General features: G+C 45.4%; 1 protein-coding gene across 1 annotated transcript in view; it reads left to right on the top strand.

The window, feature by feature from the left end:
• UBE2O (ubiquitin conjugating enzyme E2 O) overlaps positions 1-23,418 on the top strand; it is a 1,895,179-nt gene that overhangs the window by 217,570 nt on the left and 1,654,191 nt on the right. The window contains exon 4 of the mRNA XM_044089038.1: positions 18,907-19,016. Coding sequence (XP_043944973.1) covers positions 18,907-19,016 — 110 coding nt within the window. The remainder of the gene's footprint in view (positions 1-18,906; positions 19,017-23,418) is intronic.

The raw sequence follows: 23,418 nt of genomic DNA on the forward strand, positions 1-23,418 counted from the left end.
TTTGGAAGGTGATGCCTTTCATTTTCCTTGGAAGGGGATTTTTCTTTATGCTTTCCCTCCTTTTCCTCTGCTTCCAAGAGACCTGCAGAAGATTCAGCTGGACTCCCCAAAAATCTTTCTAGTGATTCCCTTTTGGCCAAGACTGCACTGGTTCCACTTTTTAATGTGTCTGGCCAGGGGATGTTACCACAAGTTTCCGCAGTGCATGGATCTCCTCACACATGACAGTACGGTCTGTTGTCGATCCTCACTTGCCCACTCTTCAACTGACACTGTAGGTGATGAGGTGCCTGAAAGGAATCAAAACCTTTTTCCTGAGAATATGCTAAGGGTTTTACAGGGGCAAGGAAACCCTCAACCAGAAAAACTTGTACGTCCAAGTGGAAATACATTTCTGTATAGTGCCATGCTCATAACAAAGACCCTATTTCAGTGGGGGGGGGGGGGGCTCCCTCTAGTCCTGTCTTTGTATGAGTTGTTCCAGTTTGGCTTTGCCTATTCTGTCATGGCCCATTTGTCAGCTGTTTGTTTGCCCTTGAAGTTCTCTTTTGGCTTTTCATTCTCAGATCAGTTTCTTAAAGGTGTTTTGCACATTAGGTCTCCAAGGAAACCTATTACTCCTCATTGGAACTTTTAATTTTGTTTTGGAAAAAAATTACTCTTGGGGGTGGGGGTCCTTTTGAGCCTGCAAATTCTGCTTCTTTGCAACATGGTGCCTGGAAGACTGTTTTATTCCTGCTCATCTGCTAGAAGGGTTTCTGAGCTCCAGACCCTTATAGCCATTCCTCCTTTTTTTTTTTCCACAGGGACAGGGTGCCCTTTCTTACTAATCCTCCTTTTATGCTGAAGGTAATAAATGAGTTGCCCTTGAATTGGACAGTACAACTCCCTTCTCATTCTGCTAGTGAGATGGTCTTGCACATCTTAGATTTGCACAGATATCTCTGGTACTGTTAATACAGTTTGGATAAAACTAAGGCCATTCATAAGTCTGATCAACTCTTTGATGTTCTTCGTGTTTTACTGTTGCAGTCATCTCATTTGGGGGTTATCTGCTTGCAGATAGCCCTCAGTCGCCCTGTTTATCTAGGTCTTGGGACCTGCGTCAGTTGCTGTCTCATCTTCTATGATGTCAGGTAGTCAGGGATTTAAAGCATGCAGCTGGATGCCATTACATCAGTCTTTTTTGCCGTGCGGTACCCGAAGCAGAAGAAGTTCGCAAGTGCCGGTCTGGCAGACTCCTGAAATTTTCATTTTCGACTTTCAGATCCGAAGCCTTCAACTAAGCTTAAGTACCCCATTGGGGATCCTTTTTCTTGCTCTAAACAGATGTCAGTAAAAGTTAACAGTTGTATTTCTTTTTGAAAGCAAATACAGCCTAAAGATTTTCATTCGTACTGCATTCCTTGCGGAGGCCCAGATCATGACGTACCTCTGTCTGTTTTGTGCCTTTTTCAAACCGTGTACTATTCATCGTCTGTTGATTTTCATATCTAAATATTTTGGTACTCCGTTCAATTATCCAAAAATGGCTTCCTTAAGCCACTCGACTACAGACATTCCGAAAAAAACACAAAGATAAAGACAGAGACTGCATAGATCCAAAGCTGACGAAAGCGTGTCTAAGCTAGTCACCAGTTCGCCGGTACTCAGTGAGGCGTTTTCGCAGTCCCCAATACCCGTTACTTCAGATTTGCAGGCCTCTGAGACCCATTCAGAGTCCAATATGCCACGAGATGTTTCTTTGACTGTGGAACCTGCGGATGTCTCTACCTTGGATGGGTTTGGAGCCGCTGTGCAGGCACTGGCTTCCAATAAGTCTATATTAGAATCCTGCTGAGCATGGAGCCATCTTTAAATTTCTAGTCTCCCACCAGGACACAAGTGCTCCTCAGCAATTACATTCTGCTTGCCGGTAAGCCATTAGACCTCAGGAATTTATTTTGAGTGTTCAGATTTGTAAAGTAATACTTACTGTTTCTTTTGTCTTGGTTGGCTCTGCCTCGCCATCATTTCACTGCTAACGCTCGGGCTCCCTCTGCTCCCCTGCCCTGCCCCCTATTCCCTCCCACCCCCACTACCTCTACATTTATAGTAATCACAACTCACCCTCACATCACCTCCAATCACAGCTCCTTAAGTCATATCACATTATACCACACCAACGTGCTCCACATAAAGTACTTCCAATCACTCTCATTCCCACTAGGCATTTTTTACATCACCCACACAACTTCCCCATCCACATATAGTGCAATCATATAATTCCTATTCAGACCCCCCACCTAGAAACAACTTAAACATTTTAACCATGACTGTCACGCAACTAACTCTAGTCTGTCTTCTCATAATTCTTTACAACACCACAAGTTATCACTCTAGCAATATTACTAAACTTAGTAGCACAACACTGCGTTATGCACTCTCGTATACAGACACCACAAATTATCATATCTGCCCACAGTTATTCAAGAACTACATAACGGACCAATTCAGGACTAAACACATATGCTCTCATTCCTACTCCAAAAAAAACACAATACTTTCTCACACTCCTCACCAAACTCCAACATCTGTATAACCATTTTAAATCCAGGCTCATCATAAGTGGGGATATCCACCCCAACCCAGGCCCAAATCCATCCTGTCCAACTCAAACTGCTCCAACACAAATGTCAGAACATAACACCCCCACTTTCTTCATCCCTGAGCAAATCAACAGCAGCAGAACCAACCATCTTTTAATGCTAAATATTAATATTAGAAGTATTAAAATTAAATACCTGAACTCCCGGCCACAATAGCACACTACTCCCCAGACATGGTTGCTTTAACAGAAACCTTGCTAAATAAAAACATAGCAACTTGAAGTTCTCCTTACCGGCTACAATATCATTAGAAAAGACAGACCACTGTGTAAAGGGGGTGGAACTGCCTTACTTTACAAGTCAAACTTAACTGTCCGTCAATTACCAAACTCCTACCCCTCCCCCAATAATTGGGACATACTTATCTCGCAACTTCAACTTCACCCTAAAAAGGTCATCACCACAATTGTGATCTATATTCCACCTGGTAATACACCTGCTAGCCTTGAAGACTTCTTATCCTGGTGTTCTTCCAGATACTCACAAGAAACCCTTATTCTGGGGGACTTCAACCTAGATTGGTTCACCTGTATATCAGAGCAACCAAGTAATCTAATAAATCTCCATGGCTACTAGCAGCTAGTCTAAATTCCAGCTAGATGTGATAAAAAAATCTAAAAGGGAATCCATCCTTGACTGGGTCCTAACCAACAACCCCACATTGTACCCTCACACAGGCAGTCTCCCAGACACCTTAAGTGACCACAGCATAATATATTTTATACATAGTAGAACAAGCATATGTAAAACCACTAACTATATATCCACTAGAAATGCAAAAAAATTTTCTCCTGAGGTCCTCAACACTTTACTCTGTGACTGTACCCCCCCCCCTAAAAACCCTCCCACTTGACCAGGCTGTAGCATATTTCAACAAAACATTTCTACAACACCTAAACACATTCCCTCCATTGCGCAAAATCAAGGTTAGAACCTCTACAAACCCCCCCTGGCTTAGTAAAGAAACCAAACAAATCCTCAAGTCCAGAGACGCTGCCTGGCTTTACTATCAAAAAACAAAGAAATACAAAGCCTAACTAAGTACCAAGAACTGCGCAACCATGCAAAGAAATGCATTAGGCTGGACAAAAAATCCTACTACACATTACAAACTAAATACCAACACAACCCACAAAAATTTTGGAAAAATGTAAACCAGCTACTAAAATCCACCCAAAAGGCTACCCCCAAACCACCCACCCTTGACACTAAAGTTCCCATCGAAACACAATTCAATTCCCACTTTGTGAACTCAATTCTATCCTTAGTATCACAGGATAGTTCCTTCCTCACTACCCCCCCCCCCCCAACACAAATAACACTAATACAAGCTTTACCCTCAAAACCGTTTCCACCACTTCAATCAAAAGCATGCTCTCCAAACTAAAAACCTCATCAACAGCAGCCGACCTACTCCTCCGCTATTTCTTGAAACTCACAGCAGATGCTATTGCTATCCCAGTCTCCACTCTAATAAACAGATCAGTTGTTGAAAACTATGTGCCAAAACTCTGGAAAATATCCTATGTTACACACATACATAAAGTCGGGACCTCCACTGAACTTAATAACTACAGACCCATTGATTTACACTCTACCCTGGCCAAAATCCTAGAAAAATGCATCCATACCCAGATGCTAAACTATCTCCTAGACAGCAACATCCTGTCACCTACTCAGCATAGTTTCAGACCTGCCCATAGTACCACTACAGCCCTCCTCTGCTTCACAGACACAGTAAACAGTCTCAAAATTGAAGGCCTACAAGTGTCAACTCTTTTTTTTGGATATGTCCAAAGCATTTGACAGTCTCACACCAAATCCTGCTAAACAAAACCAATATCCTCTATCAAATTCCACTCTACCTGGTTCCAAAGCTACTTAACTGACGGGTACCAAGCTTTGAAATGGGAACATTTTCTCTCTCCTCAGCTGCCCATAACTATAGGAGTCCCACAGGGTTCTGTCTTAGGACCACTACTATTCACAGTCTTCACAAATGACCTCCATACCTGCACACAGCATGCATCTATAATTCAGTATGCAGATGACACTATAATCTGTGCTGCACAAAACATTCCCACCATCCTGCAAACAACTCAGCTAGCATTCTCTGACATAGAAAACTACCTTACCAAAGCCCAACTTATCTTCAATCCGAAGAAAACTCAGCTTATGATTATAACCAGTTCTAACAAAAACACTAACGGTCAATTCACTATCTACTCCACTAATGCTACTCCAATTGCTCCAGTGGCACAGGCTAAGCTATTGGTTATAACCATAGACTCCCACCTAAAATTTGATGGTCATCTCAACTTAACTATTAAAAAAGTACATGCCAAACTGGGGTCACTCTACCGTATCAAACCATTTCTTACCAACAACAGAAGATCAGCTATTGCTCACTCCCAACTTCTATCCACCCTACCCTATGTATCTCCTATTCTGACTAATCTCAACAAAACTGAACTAAGCAAAATGGAAGCTTTCTATAACAGAATTGCCCGCTTTGCTGCAACTTACTCATATAGAACTCATCACTGTACTGCTTTGAGACAGCTCCACTGGCTTGAACTGCCCAACCTTCTAACCTACAATCAGCTCTGCCTCCATCATTCTGTCTATTACCTCCCCAATAAGTGTCCTGACTTCAAAAATCTAGTACAACATCACTCAGCCAAAAGGCCTCTTAGATCATTAAGCAAACTACTACTAGAAGTCACCAACAGCTACAATAGCTTTGGAGATGCACTAGATAGTAGTTCACTGGCTAAAACATGGAACTCTGTCCCTACAAGCATTTAAGACATCATCCAAACCCTCCTTTAAAGACCTCATCAGGCAACATCTCAAGGAAAGTTGGCAGTGCCTTGATTGCTCCCCGGGGTAGTGAAAGCGGACAACACATACATACAAAATCTAGAGCACTTGATAATAGTTTTCAATATTACTCACAAACACTGGCTAATCTACAGTGTATGTACTGTACCTGTGTACTATGTATGTATTCTACCTATGTTCCAAATTTCAGCTGTACACCACAAATCTATTGATTACCTTTATTTTTAAAATTAATACTTTTTTGTTTGTTCTCTCCACTGTAACTGTTTGTGCCGCATACCACTGTAAAAACATGTCTCCTGTAATTTGTGTGTATACTGATCATGTCTAAATAACTAAATGTGTCTGTAATTTTTCTTTGTGGAGCTTTTCTCCCCAGTCCTCTGCTGAAAAAGGGCCTTTTTGGCTCAGACACCCCCGGTTAACAAATGTAAAATAAAATAAATAATTCTGCGGGTGTATTCAGGTCTACTGACTTGCATATTAAACCAACGCCATCTTCTTCAAGGCCTAAAACTCGATCCATGCCTAGAAAACCGCCCAGACTGCATGGTCAGGGCCTGTGCCTAAAAAACAATTGATAAAAATGGCTGAAGACCTTATTACTTTAATCAGGGGAAGCCACCCTTCTCCCTCTAAGAGACCTAGGGCTGATTTTCCTTCTGATCAGGATTCTGAAATTTCATTTTTCTCTGATGACCAGGAGTTGCTCTTACCTACCTATGAGGATTCTGATGCAGAGGACTCCATTCTCTCTGCTTCCCCTCCAGAGGATTTCTCTTTTGGGTGAAACCTTGCATACTCTTAGGGAGCATTTCTACTGGGAAAGTCAGAATTACTCTGACTCCAAAAAGAGGTCCTGTACTGGACATTATATATGATGCCTTCTCAGAATCTAGCCTGGCCCCTGACAATTTACCTCCTACTCCCAGAAAACCTGACTGGTATTACAGGGTATTTGACTCTCACAAGTTCCTCTTTAAAAATCCTACTGTGGATCCTGTGACCATTTCACAGGGGCCAAGGGCATTAAGACTACTACTGCCAAAAACCCTACTCCCTCTAATAGAGATTCCAGGGCCCTGGATAGATGGGGTAAGAAGGTATGCACTTCTGCAACTTTCATATGTTTCATATGTTGAAGTACCAGCAGCATATTATTGGATTGCATAAACAGAAAATGATGATTCCTGACTCTGCTGAAAATAAAGAATTACAGGATTTAATGCATTCTGTTGAACAAGTTGAAAAACGTACTTTGCAATGTGGATCTGAAGTAGGAGATTCATTTGTCTGCAACCTGTGGGTTATGGATCCGATATCGGATCTGAACCGGCATGGTTTTCCAACTATGGATCCGAGCTCTCAGCTCCTCCCCTCACCCATAATGCCCTGCTCTCCCTACATGACCCCAGATCTAGTTTGCCGCGCTGGTGACCAGATTGGTTTCTCGAGCTCTACAGCTAAGTGTTTTATTCAGCTTTTTCTAGTGCTAAAATTTAATTTTTTTTGACAGTTTTGTGTGAAAGTTTAGGTTTCCCTTTTTGTAGCTAAAGTTGTTTAGTTTTATTAATCTTTTTATATTTAGTTTCCCTTCCCTCGCTGGTAGCGTAGTGTGCGTTTGGGCCTGTGTTGTGTGACTAGTTTACTTTTACTTTTTTTAGATTAGTTTAAGTAAAAGCTAGGCTCTTAGGATGTCTGAACAACCTAAGGCTATTTTTTCGAAGTGCTCTGAGTGTGGCCATAAGCTTGTCTGCTGGTTCTCCCCCTCCTCTGCTCCGGTCGCCCGTGTGCTTTTCACCGGGACCTGAGGAGGAGGAGACCCGATCTCCGTCGAGGCTATCCAGGAGGCACTCAAGGCCTACCTCGGTAGCCTCGTCGAGATCGACTTATAGTTTATCGGATGCTGATCTGGACCGGATGATGAGAAGGTTCATCCAGGCCCAGATGCAGATGGGAGTGCTTGCCCCTCTGGGAGCTCGACCCCTTTCTTTAAACCTATAGCTCCTTCTCCGACCCGCTACCCGGGTTCGGAACAGGTGGAGCCGAGCAGCTTCGGAGCCGGGGGTGGGTCGGCGCCGATAGTACTCGGTACTTCGGATCCGACCCTGCCCTCGAGTGCTTTGGATCTGACCTCTCGGAGCCTGGATCTGAGCTTCGGATCCGGGGGGATCAGTGCTCCTTCGGCGCAGTCTGTGTTGGAGCGCACTGTCCCCTCGGATCAGAGCGCTTCGGCGCCGGCTCCGATCCACTCTTTGGATCCCAGGGGGAGCCGACTATCGGATCCTTTGGTCGAGGCCGGCTCCCCCTCGGCTTTTGATGTAGTGGAGAGGGCCCTGTTGAGAGTTTCCGGACCCCCGGCACTTGCTTCGGCTCCGTCCCGCGCTCCATCTGCACTGGGCCAGGCTTCTACCATCCGGCCATTGGGACAGCCCGCTCCTTTGCCCCAAGTTGTTCCTTTGGAACAGGTCACAGTTTGCGAGGAGTCCTCTGACAGCCCCCCGGAGGATGCCCCCCACAAACATAAGTGCAAAAGGAGGCACATAGACTCCCCCGAGTCTCTCACTGAAGACACGGACTTGGAGGAAGGGGAAGGCTCCCCAAGATCACCCCCTGAGGATGTCTCCTTTGGAGACATCATGGAAATGCTTCGCATAAGGGGGGGGGGTGGTCTGCCCCCAAGTCTTCCTCAGACGAGTCCGTGTTCTTGGAGGCATTTGAAGCGGGCCTGTCTACCTCTTGGGTGTCCCCTCCTGCCGACCCCCTGGTGGACCTGATTACCACCAGGGCATGGAAGGAACCGGACACCGTGGAGCCAATCCCAAAAAGGCCCGACCGTATACTTAGTCCCCCGGCTGACCGTGCCCATTGGAGTAAGGGGCCTCTGGTAGATGCCATGTTGACGGCGGCAGCCACCAAGAGGGAACTTACTCAGGAGAGTCCCTCAGTCCATCCCCCGAGCAAGGAGTCTCGGATGATGGACTGCTTGGGGAAGCGGATGTTTAGTTCAGCGACCTTCTCAGTAAGGGAGCTGAACTACCTGGCACATGTGATTAGGATGCAGCGCGATCTTATCAAGGAATACGCTGCATCCCCCCCAGAGTCCATGTCAGAGGAGGACAAAGTTTTGCACTCCACCCGTATGGCCACTCTCAGGTCCGTCACTAATACCTCTATGCGGTTACTGTCCCATGCTACAGAATGTGCCGCTAGAGCCGCAGGGGCAGGCCTAGTTACCAGACGTCAGGCCTGGCTCCGTCATTGCGATTTCACGGAGCCCTTCAAGGCGTCTTTTGCGAACGCCCCCTAAGATGGTTCTGCCCTCTTTGGCAAAACTGTTCGTGATACCTTGACCCAGAGTGAAAAGGACGGGAAGACGCTGTCTGCAGTCGGAATCCGCTTCTCTGTGCCCCAGAGGCCCTATTCTAGGAACCAAAAGGGCCAGAAGATGATGTGGTTCTGGAAGTCACAGCAATCCCAACCCGCTCCGGACAACCAGTCCTTCCGTGGCAGAGGAGGACAGGGAGGACGCCGCCCCAGGGGCAGAGGGGCTCCCAGGAATTTCGGGTCCAGAGAACCCTTCTCTGAACGGCCTGCGCAGCAGCCCTGAAGGGTTGCCTGGCTGCTCCACTCTGGAGGCAGTCGGGGGACGTTTTTCGGTGCACCTAGCGGCATGGGAGTCCATAACATCAGACCGCTGGGTCCTCCAAATCATATTCAGAGGATACCGTATCCCATTTCGTCACATGCCAAAATTGAAGTCCCTCCCCGACGTTCCACCCGGTCAGTGGGAGGCCGCTTTGGCAGAAATTGTCCATCTGCTAAAGAAAAGAGCCATCCAGCCCGTCCCCCCAGACCAGATCGGATCAGGGTTCTACTCCAGGTTCTTTTTAGTGCCAAAAAAGACGGGGGATCCTAAGACCAATTTTAGACCTTTCACTCTTGAACCTGGCAGTTCACAAGGAGAAGTTCCGAATGGTCACGTTGCAGTCTATTCTCCCCCTTCTGGGAGAAAATCACTGGATGTGCTCCATAGACCTCAAGGATGCGTACTACCACATACTAATGGACAGGCGCTCCAGGAGGTTTCTCCGCTTCCGGCTGGGAGCCAGTCACTACCAATTCCGGGTCCTTCCCTTTGGTCTCACCACAGCCTCCAGGGTGTTCACCAAAGTATTAGCAGTGGTTGCGGCCCACCTGAGGCTTCAGGGGGGGTCCAGGTCTTCCCTTACCTGGACGACTGGCTTCTCACCGCTCCAACAAGGCATCTACTATTATTGGCGCGAGACTCCTTTCTCCATCTAGCTCCCCGTCTGGGCATCACAATAAATACAGAAAAATCAAACCTAGCACCCACGCAGTTCATAGATTTTATAGGTGCCAGGTTAGACACGAGACGGTTAAGAGCCTTCCTCACTGAGGACAGAATTCAGAATCTGCAGCTCCAGGTGCGGGCCATTCTCCACTCCAGCTCAGTTCCGGCGGAGTTGGTCCTGAGGGCTCTAGGGTCCATGGCGGCAGCGATAGCTCTTCTTCCTCTCGCCAGGTTCAATATGCGCATCCTTCAATGGACACTCCTAGTTCAGTGGTCGTATCTTGCTCTTCCTATGCATCATCCCATTGCGATCAGCAAGGCTTGCAAGCGGTCCCTCCTGTGGTGGCTTCACTCTCCGGATCTCCACGGAGGCCGCCCCTTTTGTGCTTCTCCCCCTCTCGCCACGGTGACCACGGACGCCTCCCGCCTCGGGTGGGGGCATTTGCAGGCCGGACGGTCCAAGGCACGTGGAACGATTCAGAGACCTTACTGCATATCAACGTTCTAGAGATGAGAGCAGTGCTCTTAGCGTTGCTAGCACTTCAGGCCTTTCTTCCCTTGGGAACTATTGCGATTCAGTCGGAAAACATGTCTGTCGTCTGGTATATCAACAAGCAAGGAGGAACCAGGTCTTACTCTCTTTGTCGAGAAGCCATGAGAGTGTGGGAATGGGCAATCTCCACCAACCGCTTTCTCATAGCAGCGCATATTCCGGGTCGGTCCAACATCCTTGCGGACAAACTCAGTCGCACCATTCTCTCCCCTTACGAGTGGTCTCTCAATGCTCAGGTAGCGAAACGCATCTTCGCACGGTGGGGAACTCCTTGTTGCAATCTTTTTGCGTCTCCCTCAAACACCAAGTGCGACAGTTTTTTTGCTCTAATACCTCCTCCCGGAGATACCCCAAGAGACGCTCTGGTGCATGCTTGGCCACCCGGTCTTCTTTATGCTTACCCCCCCTTGCCTCTGATGCTCCAAGTTCTTCAGAAAGTCTCTCGGTTGGGGTGCAGAATGATTCTCATTGCCCCATTTTGGCCTCGACAGATCTGGTTCCCTTTCCTAAGGTCTCACTCAGTGAATCCTCCTTGGATTCTAGATCCCATTCCGGATCTGATATCTCACCCTTCCCGCTTATCGGCCCCGAATCTGGACTACCTGAAGCGGACTGCTTGGCTGCTCCAGTTCCACTCCTGATCAGGACTCCCGGTATTTCGTCTCCAGTTAAAGCCATCCTGGTGGCGGCTCATAAACCATCCACCAGGAAAGTTTACCGCAGCAAGTGGAAACAGTTCTCCATGTGGGCGGAGTGGCAAGGTCTAAACCCCTTCACAGTTCCCCTTCCTCTGGTGCTTGACTTCTTAACCACTCTTTTTAATGATGGTGCCAGCAGTTCTACGGTCAAAGTGCAACTTGCGGCAATTTCTCATCATATTGGTCACGACTCCAGTCCACTGATGTCTGCCAAATTGTGTAAGATTTTCCTAAAAGGTACCTTTCTTCTCATGCCCCCTGTAAAGCAAGTGGTTCCCCCTTGGGACCTTTCTTTGGTCCTTCAGGCCTTGACCGCTCCCTTCAACCCAGTGGGCGACGGTAGATCTGAAATTTTATCTTTCAAGACGCCTTTTAGTAGCAATTACCTCGGCCAAGAGAGTTTCAGAACTTCAAGCCATATCAGCCAAGCCTCCTTACTTGGTCTTTCATCCGGACCGTGTATACCTCAGGACCAACCCGTCCTTTCTTCCTAAGGTAGCTTCTGAAGCAAATATTAATCAATCCATTAACCTCCCTGTTTTCTTTCCTAAATATCAAAACAAGGGTGAATACAAGCTTCATTCCTTAGATGTTCACAGGCAACTTAGATTTTATCTAAACAGGACAGCTGGTCATAGGCAATCCGACCAGTTGTTTATTTCCTTTGCTAAATTTAATTTGGGCAAGCCAATTTCCAAAGTCTCATTGTCACGCTGGATTTCGCAGTGCATCTTATTGGCTTATCAAGCTTCTGGAAGGCCCGCACCGGAGGGAGTACATGCCCATTCAACCCGGTCAGTTTCTACCTCGGCAGCCTTTAAGGCTAGGATTCCTCTGGATGATATTTGTTCAGCAGCCACTTGGGCTTCATCTCATACCTTTATTTCCCACTACAAGTTGGATATTACATCTAGGGTAGAGCATCCTTTGGCTCCATGTGCTCTGGAATATCCTTCCATGATGGCCGCCCAAGATTCAGGTAGCTGGGGACTCTGTCCCACAGGTTGCAGACAAATGAATCTTCTACTTCAGATTTAGAAGTTATGTACTCACCATAACGTTCCATCTGAGTAGGTGTATTCATTTGTCTGCAACCATCCCGCCCTCCTATCCCCCTGGCCTTTTCAGTTTCCTGCATATTATGTGTTACCCTTTTCAGGGTATTTATATTGTTGGCAAACTCGATCTGAGGTCATGTAGGGAGAGCAGGGCATTATGGGTGAGGGGAGGAGCTGAGAGCTCTGATCCATAGCTGGAAAACCATGCCGGTTCGGATCCGATATCGGATCCATAACCCACAGGTTGCAGACAAATGAGTACACTTACTCAGATGGAACGTTATGGTGAGTACATAACTTCTAATTTTGTTTCATTAGAGGCATCTTGTAGGGCTGCTGTCACTGGGTCTGTACTTAGAAGGCATGCTTGACTGATGAAGCAATCTTTGCCAGATCATGTTAAAGCTGAATTACTGGATGCTCCCTTAAACCAAGGCCGCCCGTTTGGCAACAAAGCAGAAGTACTTAAAAAGAAGGAGGAAAAAGCTAAATCTATGCAAACTGTTAGATTTCCTGCAAGTATAGCCTCCTATATTTAGTAGGCATTGGCCTTCTAAGAACTGGTCCTTTCCTGCCTCTTCCAGGCCTTCAGTCCAAACCCAGAACCAGCAGAACACCCAGCCTTCAGTCCCAAGGTACTCACAGGCCTAAGCAGTGGGGGGGCTCCCACTTCCAAAGCTGGGAGTAGTAAGACGCCCCCCTATGGAAAATTGTCACAATGACTTAATTTTAAACCTTCCAAGCCCTGCTCTACTGACTGTTCCTTTAGGGGCAAAGCTCGCCCTGCATACAAAAAATTGGGAACTCATTACCCAAGACAAATGGGTTTTATATATAGTTTTCCATGGATCAGTTCTACTCCTTTCCAACCCCAAACGGTTGACCAGACCTACCTCCAAATCAGTGGGCAGAAGCTCAAAAGCAAGTTCTCTCTCTTCTAAGCCTCAGGGCTTATCAACCTGTCCCAGAAGAAGAATAGGGGCAAGATTTCTACTTGAGACAATTCTTGGTACTCAGAAAATACATTTCCTGGCGTCCTGTCCTGGACCTGTCTATTCTAAACTCTTTTCTGGTAATCCCAAAATTCAAAATGCTAACTCTTCATCAGCTGTTTCCCATGCCAGGCAAAAATGCCTGGTTGTCAACACTGTATTTAAAGGAAGCCTACCTGCACATCCCAATAAGGGAATTTTGCAGAAGATACCTACGCTTTAGAGCAGGCTAACATGCACTGTCAGTTCTCTGCACTGCCCTTTGGTGTATCTACTGCACCCATGGTATTCACAAAGTGCCTAGCTCTGGTCATTGCATTTTGCAGGCAAAGAAATATCCAAATATACCCATACGTGGATTGTTGTCTAAGTCGGGCAGAAAGCCAGGACATGCTATTAAATCATCTGGCATTTGTAAAGAAATTTCTAACTTCTCTGGGGTACACCATAAACTAAACAAAATCACATGTAGTACTTTGCCAACAAATTGTATTCCTGGGAGCAAGCTTGAATACGTTTTCCCAGATGGGCTACCTCATGCCAGAGAAACAAGTTGATTTGACAGCCTACAACTACTGGCCACAAAGACCCAGCTACCTGCAAAGAAAATACTGCAAGCCCTGGGGTTCATTGCCTCTTGCATTCTACTAATTTCATAGGCAAGACTGCATATTAGGAAACTACTATGGTATCTCAAAAGCCTAAGTTGTCAACATTTTCAGGACCTAGAATCAGTGATTCCTATCATACCTTGTCTAAAGATGGTTCCTTTGGTGGGCAGAGGCCTGCCACCAAAACAAGGGGACTGACATTCACTCTACCCCTTGCTGCCCAAACCCAACAGATGCATCAAACTATGCATGGGGGGCTCACTTGACAGGTCAGTGCATTCAGGGCAAATGGAACCCAAGTAAAATGCACCTGCATATCAATCGAAAAGAAATGTTAGCTGTACAGAATGCTCTGACGTCCTTCAAGGGCCACATTCTTCCAGGACAATTATTAGTAAAGACGGACAACACCACTGTTATGTGGCACTTTAACAAGCAGGGAAGATCCCACTCGTACCCTTTCTGCAGACTAGCCATGGCTCTCTGGAACACTGCCTTGAGCTACCAAGTGCACCTACAAGCTCAGTTCCTGCTAGGCAATTAAATATACTGGCAGACGACCTGAGCAGAACTCTCATGGACCCAGAAGAGTGGAAACTGGAACCAAAGATATTTAACATGTTGAGAAACAAATGGGGGAGCCCAGAGATAGACCTCTTTGCCTCCCCTCAGAGCTACCAGTTGGAAATATTCTTCACAAGGACTCCCCACAAACAAGCTTGCAAAGCGGATGTCCTGCCCTTCACTTGGAAAAACTTATTAGTTTATGCCTTTCCCCCTCTGCCTTTCCTCTACAAAGTGCTTCTAAAGTTCAAACAGGATAAACCAATTGCAACATTGATTGCACCAAACTGGCCATGCCACCACTGGTACCCCCTCTTGTGCAGTGTCACTGTTGGAACCATGGCACCTGCCTCAGACGCCTGCCCCAGCAGGAGGGCAAAATTCTGCACCCACAGCTTCAAACCCTGAACCTTGCAGCCTGGCTAATTACCTGATCTCTCCATTACCATCCCTCAGTAAGCAAGGGATGGATGCCATTCTGGAGTCAGAGGCCTAGTACTAGAAAATATTATGCTGAAAAATGGAAAAGATTTTGTTCCTGCAGCCTAACTCAGGGGATGGGCACAGCTGTGCCCAGTTTACCACATATTCTTCAGTACTTTACTGAGATTCTTCACAGGGGCCTTTCCTTTTCTTCGATCAAAATTCATGCCTCTGCCATTTCAGCACATTACAATACATAGCCACCCCTCTTCTCTCATCCACTGGTGAAGCAATTCCTCAGAGGGGCCAAAAACTTAAGACCACCCAGGAGAGCCCCTACTCCAGCGTGAGACCTTAACTTTTTATTGGAAAAGCTCATTCTACCTACCTTTGAGCCAGCTGCAAATGCAGAGTTGAAATTCCTTTTTTGGAAAACTGCCTTCCTTCTAGCCATCACTTCAGCAAGAAGGGTGTCTGGATTACAGGCCCTTAAAGCAGTGGAGCCTTTCATCTTCTTTCATGTGGACAGGGTGTCCCTCAGGACCAATCCTTCCTTTATGCCCAAGTTGGTATCCAGTGTGGCTCTTAATCAGTCCATTCATTTGCCAATCTTTTCTAATCCACAGAACAAAGGGGAACGAATACTGCACTCCTTGGACGTGCACAGACAACTTGGGTTTTATTTGGACAGGAGTGAGTCTCTCAGGAAATCTGAACGGCTGCTGGTTGCATTTGCTGTAGGGGCAGAGGGGAAGGCCATTTCAGAGCAAACCATTTCTATGTGGATAGGCCATTGCATTAATTTCTGCTATAAGCACCATGGAAAACCTACCCCACAGGGGATAAGACCTCATTCCACCAGGGCTGTGCATCTACCTCTACAGCCTTTCTCAGAGGTGTCCCTACCAGGGACATCCTAGAAGCTGCTACCTGCAGTTCTGTACATACCTTCACCAAGCATTACCACTTGCCAATTTTTTCTAAATCCAGAGCTGGATTTGCCACTGCAGACTTGCAGGGCCATATAGCTGGTTGTAATGCTATCTAATTGCCTCCTCCTCCCATCCTTAGCTTTGGTAATCTACCCAAATGTGATAACTGCAACAGTGAAACACGAAGAACATAGTACAGATGTGTACACTTACCATAAATGTAGATGCTCGAGTGTATTCACTGTTGCAGTCCTGGTTACCCTCCCTCTAGCCCCCCCTGACTTTTATTGACTAAACCTCTATTCTTGTTTACTATGCTTAAAGCTGGTGTATTTTGCTTTTTGTTGGAGGTGTGACCTTGTATATAATTGCTTCCCATTATGGGGACACCTGACATTTGGGGCAAGAAAAACTGATGTAATGGTGTTGGCTGCATGCTTTGTACCCCTGACATCATGGAAGGTGAGACAGCAACCGAAGCAGGACCCAAGAAGTTGTTAATCAGGCCGACTGAGGGCTACCTGCAAGCAGATAACCCCAAATCTGATGACTGCAACAGTGAAAACACTCTAACATCTACATTTATGGTAAGTGTACACGACTGTACTTTTCCTTTCATCCCATGATATTGGGATTGGCTGTTATTAAACAAACCATCTCCTCCAAGATAGTTAAGGCTGTTTCCTTGTTGTACTTTTCATGGCAAATCTCTATCTACTCCTATTAGAGCTCATTCCACAGGGGCTTTTGACTGTTCTGGTGCCTTCTTCAAGGGGTTGGACACCAGTTACATCCTTGAAGCAGCTACTTGGTCTTCAGTGCTTACCTTTACTAAGCATTATAAGTTGGATATGGTTTCTAGGGCCAGACCAAGTTTTGTTGAAACCATTTTATGTGGGTTTGTTGAGGGCTCTTCTCAACCTTCCACCTCCCATTCTGTTTTTTTTTAACAATAAACATCTTTATTAAATTATCACTTATGACATAGGCAATTATACATTTATAAAAATGAAAACAAACCATATTGACAGTCTTCGTTGCAAGCATTATATATCACAAATCATATTGACATACTTAGTTGCAAACATTATTTATCTTACCCAATCATTGTCAGTCAATCATTACACAGCTTATTCAAATTCTGCCTTTTAAACCTCATTCCTCTTATATGTATTGTTCCCAGAATTCCCATTTTTTCTGTGTAGTTTGCTCCTACCCATTTTTGAATATCCCTATTCCAGTTGTTTTGTCTGTTACTATTTTCACTACTACTAGTACAGTTGCTTTAGACTTTAATTTCCATTTTCAAGTAATTGCTTCTTTAGGAGCCTCTCCCTTCTGTTTAGGATACTGCAACAGTATTATAAAAGTACACTTGTGTAAAATCTTACCATAACAGTAGATGTCCTTTTCACCTTTGCAGTATTTGCTCCCTTCCACTAGTGCCCTCTTGTTTGTTCTGGTTTTTGTTTTAGATTCCCTGCTGGCTGAGCGTTTCCCCTTTTTCGTCTTCATTTTTTCCTTATGGATGTGCATGGATTACTTTGTGCTATGGAGACTATTTTCTGGGACAGTTCAGTTCCCGGTAGTTGCATCTGTACATCCCTTTTATGCTCTAGGTTCTGTGTGGGGAGTGCAAGTTTGACATACGATTCATACAACATTAGGCTTTTATGTACTGGTCGAGCAGCAAGCTACCCTGGATGGGAGATCCCTTCTGTTTAGGATACTGTGAAAGTCAAGAGGAAGACATCAAATGCTATGGTAAGATTTTACACACCTGTACTATCTAAGGCTCTAAACCTAGTCTGTGATGTAAGCAAAATATGTTGGACAGGTAGATGTCTAAGATTGTCACTTCTCTGAAACACGCGCCCCATTCTTGTGAAGCAAAGTACTTCCCTATGCTTATTCAAATGCAGTTTGGAACAGTGGATGGGAAATTGCAGATTCACCCCCTGCTGTGTCACCTGTGCCCCTTATGGTTGGGGCAGTCTGTAGATGTCATAAGGTACAGGCATACACTAAAGCCGTTCCAGCCCATGGACATTGATAACTGAAAAAATTGGGGCATGGATGGCAAGGCTGAAAAGGCTGTAGGGCCATTAGCCTAGTAACCTGCAATCCTGCGATCAGGCAGACTTTAGGGTCATTGCATGGAAAACTGGTATTGCTCTGACATCTGCAAGAACAGTATCTGATTTGCAAGGTCTCATGGTGGATGAATCCTGTCTGGCCTGTAGGGATAGAGTATAGTTAAGAACAAATGTCATTCCCACCCAATGTCATTTCAGAGTTTACTTTGAATCAAGCCATTAATCTCCAAGTGATTTTAAGAATCTGAGAGAAGGTATTCTACTTTTGGATGTGCATAGGCAGCTTGGGTACTGTCTTAACAGAACCAAGACTTTTAGAAAAGCTGATCGGTTATTTATGTTGGGACAAAGAAAGGAATAACGTGTGTCAAAACACTGTTTCCAGATGGTTGTCCTTCACTGTTGCTTTTTGTTATGATCACCATAGTAAACCAGCTCCAGGCTGCATCAAGGCACACACTACTAGGGCTTTGTCATCTTTAATGGTATATTGGAAAGGGGTTAGACTCGAGCATTCTAGAGGGGCAGCTGCATGGTTCTCTGTCAATAATTGTACAAGGCATTGCAAATTAGAGACTACTACAGCAGTGAGGAATTAAAACATCTAATATTATAGGTAAGTGCAATTTATCTTATGACAACCATGCAGTCCCCCCCTGGTGAGACAGATTTAGATACTGCATTTGGCAATTCTTGTCAGGATATGAAGTCTACTCTCAAAGAATCAGTTGAGTACTACTAAGGGGATAAGTCATTCCTCTAGATCTAGGCCTCACAGTAGGCTGTATGGCACTGTTCTATTCGTTCTGCTCACCTTTACAAAGTGTGATTAACTAGACCTTTAAGAAAGCCCCATTTGTACCTTAGTGAAGAGTAGCTTGTATATCAGTTATCTCTGACTGCTGTGCATGGTATGTATGGACTACAACTAGCTCAGCAACTTTATTCCGTTTTTTGATATTTATTATCCTGCTAGTCTTTGTACCCCCACCAAGATTTGCAGGGATGAAAGACCTTATGAAACTATTTAAACTGCAAACTCTGCATTTTTACAACTGCTGACTATAAGCCCCCATATTTGGAGGTTGGTTGTGTTCAACTGTGCATTAAAACCTGGTGTAGATAGGAAGAGAGTTGCATCTTGGTTTATTTTTTTTTCTTTTGTGTGGCAGGTGCAAGTGGTGGAACTAAAGGTCACTTGGATAACAAAAAGTTTCTGTCCTGGAGGAACAGACAGCATAAACCCCCCACCATCCATCATTAGTCAGGACAGCTTATCAAGGTGGGTTTACTTTGAGCATATGACTGTTTTCTGATGGTGTAAATATCGTGTTGGCTTTTTGTAACAGATTATTTCAGAGGCCTTGAATGATATGGAAGTTTTTGATGCTTGTTGATGTGTGTTCTTTAAATGTGATAAGTCTTATTAAGGTCTTGTATATTGATTTTGTACACATTCTAACCTTGATACTTACCTTATGTAAGTTGGCACTTTTGTTTTTTTCTTACTGCATTGTGTACTTTTAAAATGAAAAATATACTCTGTTATTTATTTCTAATCTTTAGCAACTTTTGCGAATCTGCAGCTGATAAAACTTTTTTGCTTAGCATGTAAGTGCCGGCAGTGTAATAGTTTTTAACAAGCCGAACTGCAAGTCCATCTGTATTGTCTTATGCTTGTGACTTCAATTTTACAATGCATTGATGCCTTGTCACTGTAAGATTGCATCATTTATGCTAAGCACTTCAACATTTCGTTCACTCAACCCCCCCATTTTTGCATAGTTTGAATCTTATCTACAGAGAAAGGTACACAGGTAGAAATGTATTAAAACTGGTGAGCTTGTATTGTGTGGATACTACCACAGAACACCATGCACAGGCATAGAAGAAGAATAATGGGGTAAACTGTGGATAATGCTAGGGATGACTCAAAACCAGATGTCCCTAAGTGAAGTACAAACAGATTATTTGGAGCATTCACTGTTGGAACGCAAAAGATCCACGGTGGTGGTGCTGTGGTAGCGTTGTCCCCTTACAGTAAGACGCTGTCCGGTTTGATTCTCAGCTAGAGCGTCTTCTGCGTGGAGACATGCATGAATGGGCGTACCTTCGTTGAAGGTTGTGTGTCAGGGCTGGTAACTCGGCACGTAAAAATCAACTACCAATCATTAGTGGACCGGAGTTCCGCTGTGGTGACCCCTAACCGGGAAAAACCAAAAGAGACAACTGTTGGAACACAAAAGATGACCTGACTGAAATCAGTGTTGCAGTACTCCAAACGGATAGGTTTTCACCGCTGCATCTGGCTGGGGTAACAAAATATAAACCTTCCATGGAGCATATCTCTGACATATGACCTTAGTTGACAAGCATAGGGCAATACAGATGGACATATGAGCTCAAATCCTCATTGTCTCGCTACTAGCCTGAATGCTAGTCTCGCACCTGGTGGTCTTGTCTTCATATGGCCATTGATACTATTCGCTTCTGAAAACCAGAGAATTGGCCTGATGTCCTTCAAGAATGCAACTGCAGTCCTTACATATGGGTTGTCCTGCCTCAGGCAGCCCTTCGGTCAGCCGGATTCCAAAGTCTGGGTCTGGCGTCGGCTGATGTCACCTCTTCCCCGACGTCAGAGCGACTGGGGTATAAAAGCATCAGTCGACGCCATCTTCAGTCTTTCTTGCCGCGCGGTGCCCGAAGCAGAAGCAGTTCGCAAGTGCCGGTCGGTCAGCTCCTGTGTTTTCAGTTACCGAAGTCATCAAAAAGCTAAGTACCCGCTAGAACCTTTTCTTGCCTCAGCCAATGTCAGATAAAACTGCAAAAGTTAATAACTGCTTGTCTTGTGGTAAACAAATACCTCATAAGGACTTCCATTCTTACCGCCTTCCCTGTCTTGGCCCAGACCACAACGTCTCGGCCTGTGCTTGCTTCAGTAAGCGCACACTCAGGCTCCGGGCAGAATTTGCTGAAGACTTTTTTGGGGAAAATTACTCCTATATCATGCCGTCGGAACAAACGACATCACATATTTCCAAAAAACGGAAGGACCGGGACCAACATTCTCGGCCCGCGACTTTCACCGACACCACGCCAAAACATACCGCGAGTGCATCAGTCTCCTCGGAGGCGGTAATTCAACCGCTCCAGACCAACGACACCGCTTTACCGCACACTTTGGTCCCGGAGGCTTCCCCTGTGCCGCTTGTTGATTTTCCTCCTGAAACCGAAACCCAAGTTTTGCCTGACACCATTCCGGTGGACAAAGTTACTCCTGCACGTGGGGCAGCTAGGCCTCCGGTGTTTATGTCCATCAAGGCCTACACACGTGCTAAGGCTGCCAACCAGGCTAAGTCTCTCCCCCCTAAATCTTTTTCTCAGGGTCCCACTTCTGATAAACAGATCATGACTTTAGCTGCAGATCTTATTTCATTAATCAGAGGCTCTCACTCATCCAGACAGGGGTTCTCAGCCGCCTGCAGACAAAAGGCCTAGGGTTGAGCAGACAGATACCTTTTCCTCAGATGAAGCCTCTGGCGACTCAGGTCATTCAGATTCCCAGGAAGAATCCTTCCAGGCCTACGAGGATTCTGATGCTGATGAATGTATTCCCTCTGCCTCTCCTCCTGAGGATATTTCTTTCGGGGAAATTCTCCACTCCATGAGAGAGCATTTTCAGTGGCAGGGCCAGGATTTCTCCGACTCCAGGAAAAGGCTTCGTACTTTCCTTAAGTTACCCCAGCACAGGCCTTTAGCTATTCCACCTGTGTTAGATGTATTGGATGATGTGTACTCAGACTCGAGTGCTTCCCCTGATTCTCTCCCTCCTGCTCCTGTCAAGCCAGACAGATATTACAGGGTTCCTGAAACTCATAAACATCTCTTTAAGGCCCACTCTGTTGACCTAGAAACTATTTCCCAGGGGCCCAAAGGAGTGGCCACTTCCACGGCCAAAAATCCTTTGCCCGCAGATAGGGAGTCTAGGTCCCTGCAGAGGTGGGGCAAAAAAGTTTATACCTCAACCACCCTTGCCATGAGGGCACTTAACTGTCTTTTTCATATGTTTCAGTATCAGGATTTTTTGATGGATGATTTGCAGAAAAAGTTAGCCTCTCCTGAGCCTTTAGATAGAAAGGCCTTGCAGGATTTGGTTCATAATACTCAGCAGGTTAGCAATCATTTTCTACAGTGTGGTTATGATGCATTGGAAGCTTCATGTAGGGCAGCTATGACAGGGGCTGTCATTCGTAGACATGCTTGGTTGAAAGAACAGGCATTGCCAGATCATGTTAAAGTAAAGCTTCTAGATGCACCTCTGGAAAAACACAAGCTATTTGGTGCTAATGCTCAGGATGTGTTTAAATCAATTGAGGAAAAGGCTAAATCAGTACAAACAGTCAAAGATTTCCTCCAGGTTCAGCCACCAAGGTTCAGCAGGAATTGGCCTTTGAAGAATTGGTCCTTTCCAGACACGGACAAGTTCCAAAGGGGAAAAAACAGGCGTGCTCAAGGTAGAGGGCAATACAGAGGCTCCTACAGGGGCCGCCAATGGCAGCCGACTAATCAGAAAAGTGGCGCAGGGACTTCTATTGTTCCACAGGGACCATCACAATGACTTGACTTTGACACCGCCAACCAAGGCTCAAAGAGAAGCACCTTTAGGCGGAAAATTATCTTTATTTTCAAGAAACTGGCACGTTTTAACAAAGGACAAATGGATTCTAAACATAATAGACAAAGGTTACAGATTCCACTTCCATACCTTACCATCAAGACAAGGCATGCCAAACCTGCCACAAAATCAAAGGGCAGAGGCACTCATACAGGTTTCAAAGCTGCTACAAATCAAAGCAATAGAAAAGGTTCCTCCTCAGGAACAAGGCCAGGGATTCTACTCAAGACTGTTCCTTGTTCCAAGAAAAGAAAAGCAATGGAGACCTATACTGGACTTGTCCGCTCTAAAGACTTTTCTCATTGTGCCAAAATTCAAAATGCTGACGTTACAGCAACTTCTTCCCATGCTGGGCAAGGGGTCTTGGCTGGTTACTCTGGACCTCAAGGAGGCATACCTGCATGTCCCAATCAGACACAGTTGCAGAACATACCTCATATTTCTTGCAGGGTCAGAGCATTATCAATTCTCAGCATTGCCTTTTGGCTTATCTACTGCGCCCAGAGTATTCACGAAATGCCTGGCATCAGTAATTGCACACTGCAGACTCCAGGGGATACAAATATACCCTTACCTGGACGACTGCCTTATACAAGCGGACAGCAAGCAAGCCTTGATAAGAAACTTGAACTATGTCATTCACTTGCTCCAGGCTTTGGCATACACAGTCAACATTCAAAAATCAAGACTACTGCCATCCCAACAAATAATTTTTCTAGGAGCCAAACTGGACACAAACTCACAAATGGCTTTTCTCACAGAAGAAAAACAAGAACAATTACCAGATTACTTCAAAAGCCTAGCAAAGCACACCCAGATGACTGCAAGGAAAATCCTGCAGGCCCTGGGTTTCATGGCATCTTGCATTCTTCTGATTCCACTGGCAAGATTACACATGAGAAAAATACAATGGTACCTAAAAAGTTTATGGTCTCAACACAGCCACAACTTAGAAGCAATTATTCCACTCATTCCATGTCTACAAAAGGAATTTTTGTGGTGGGCACAA

The sequence above is a fragment of the Protopterus annectens genome, chromosome 12.part0 (genome assembly GCF_019279795.1).
Source record: "Protopterus annectens isolate FY-2018-M chromosome 12.part0, PAN1.0, whole genome shotgun sequence".
Taxonomy (NCBI): Eukaryota; Metazoa; Chordata; order Ceratodontiformes; family Protopteridae; genus Protopterus; species Protopterus annectens.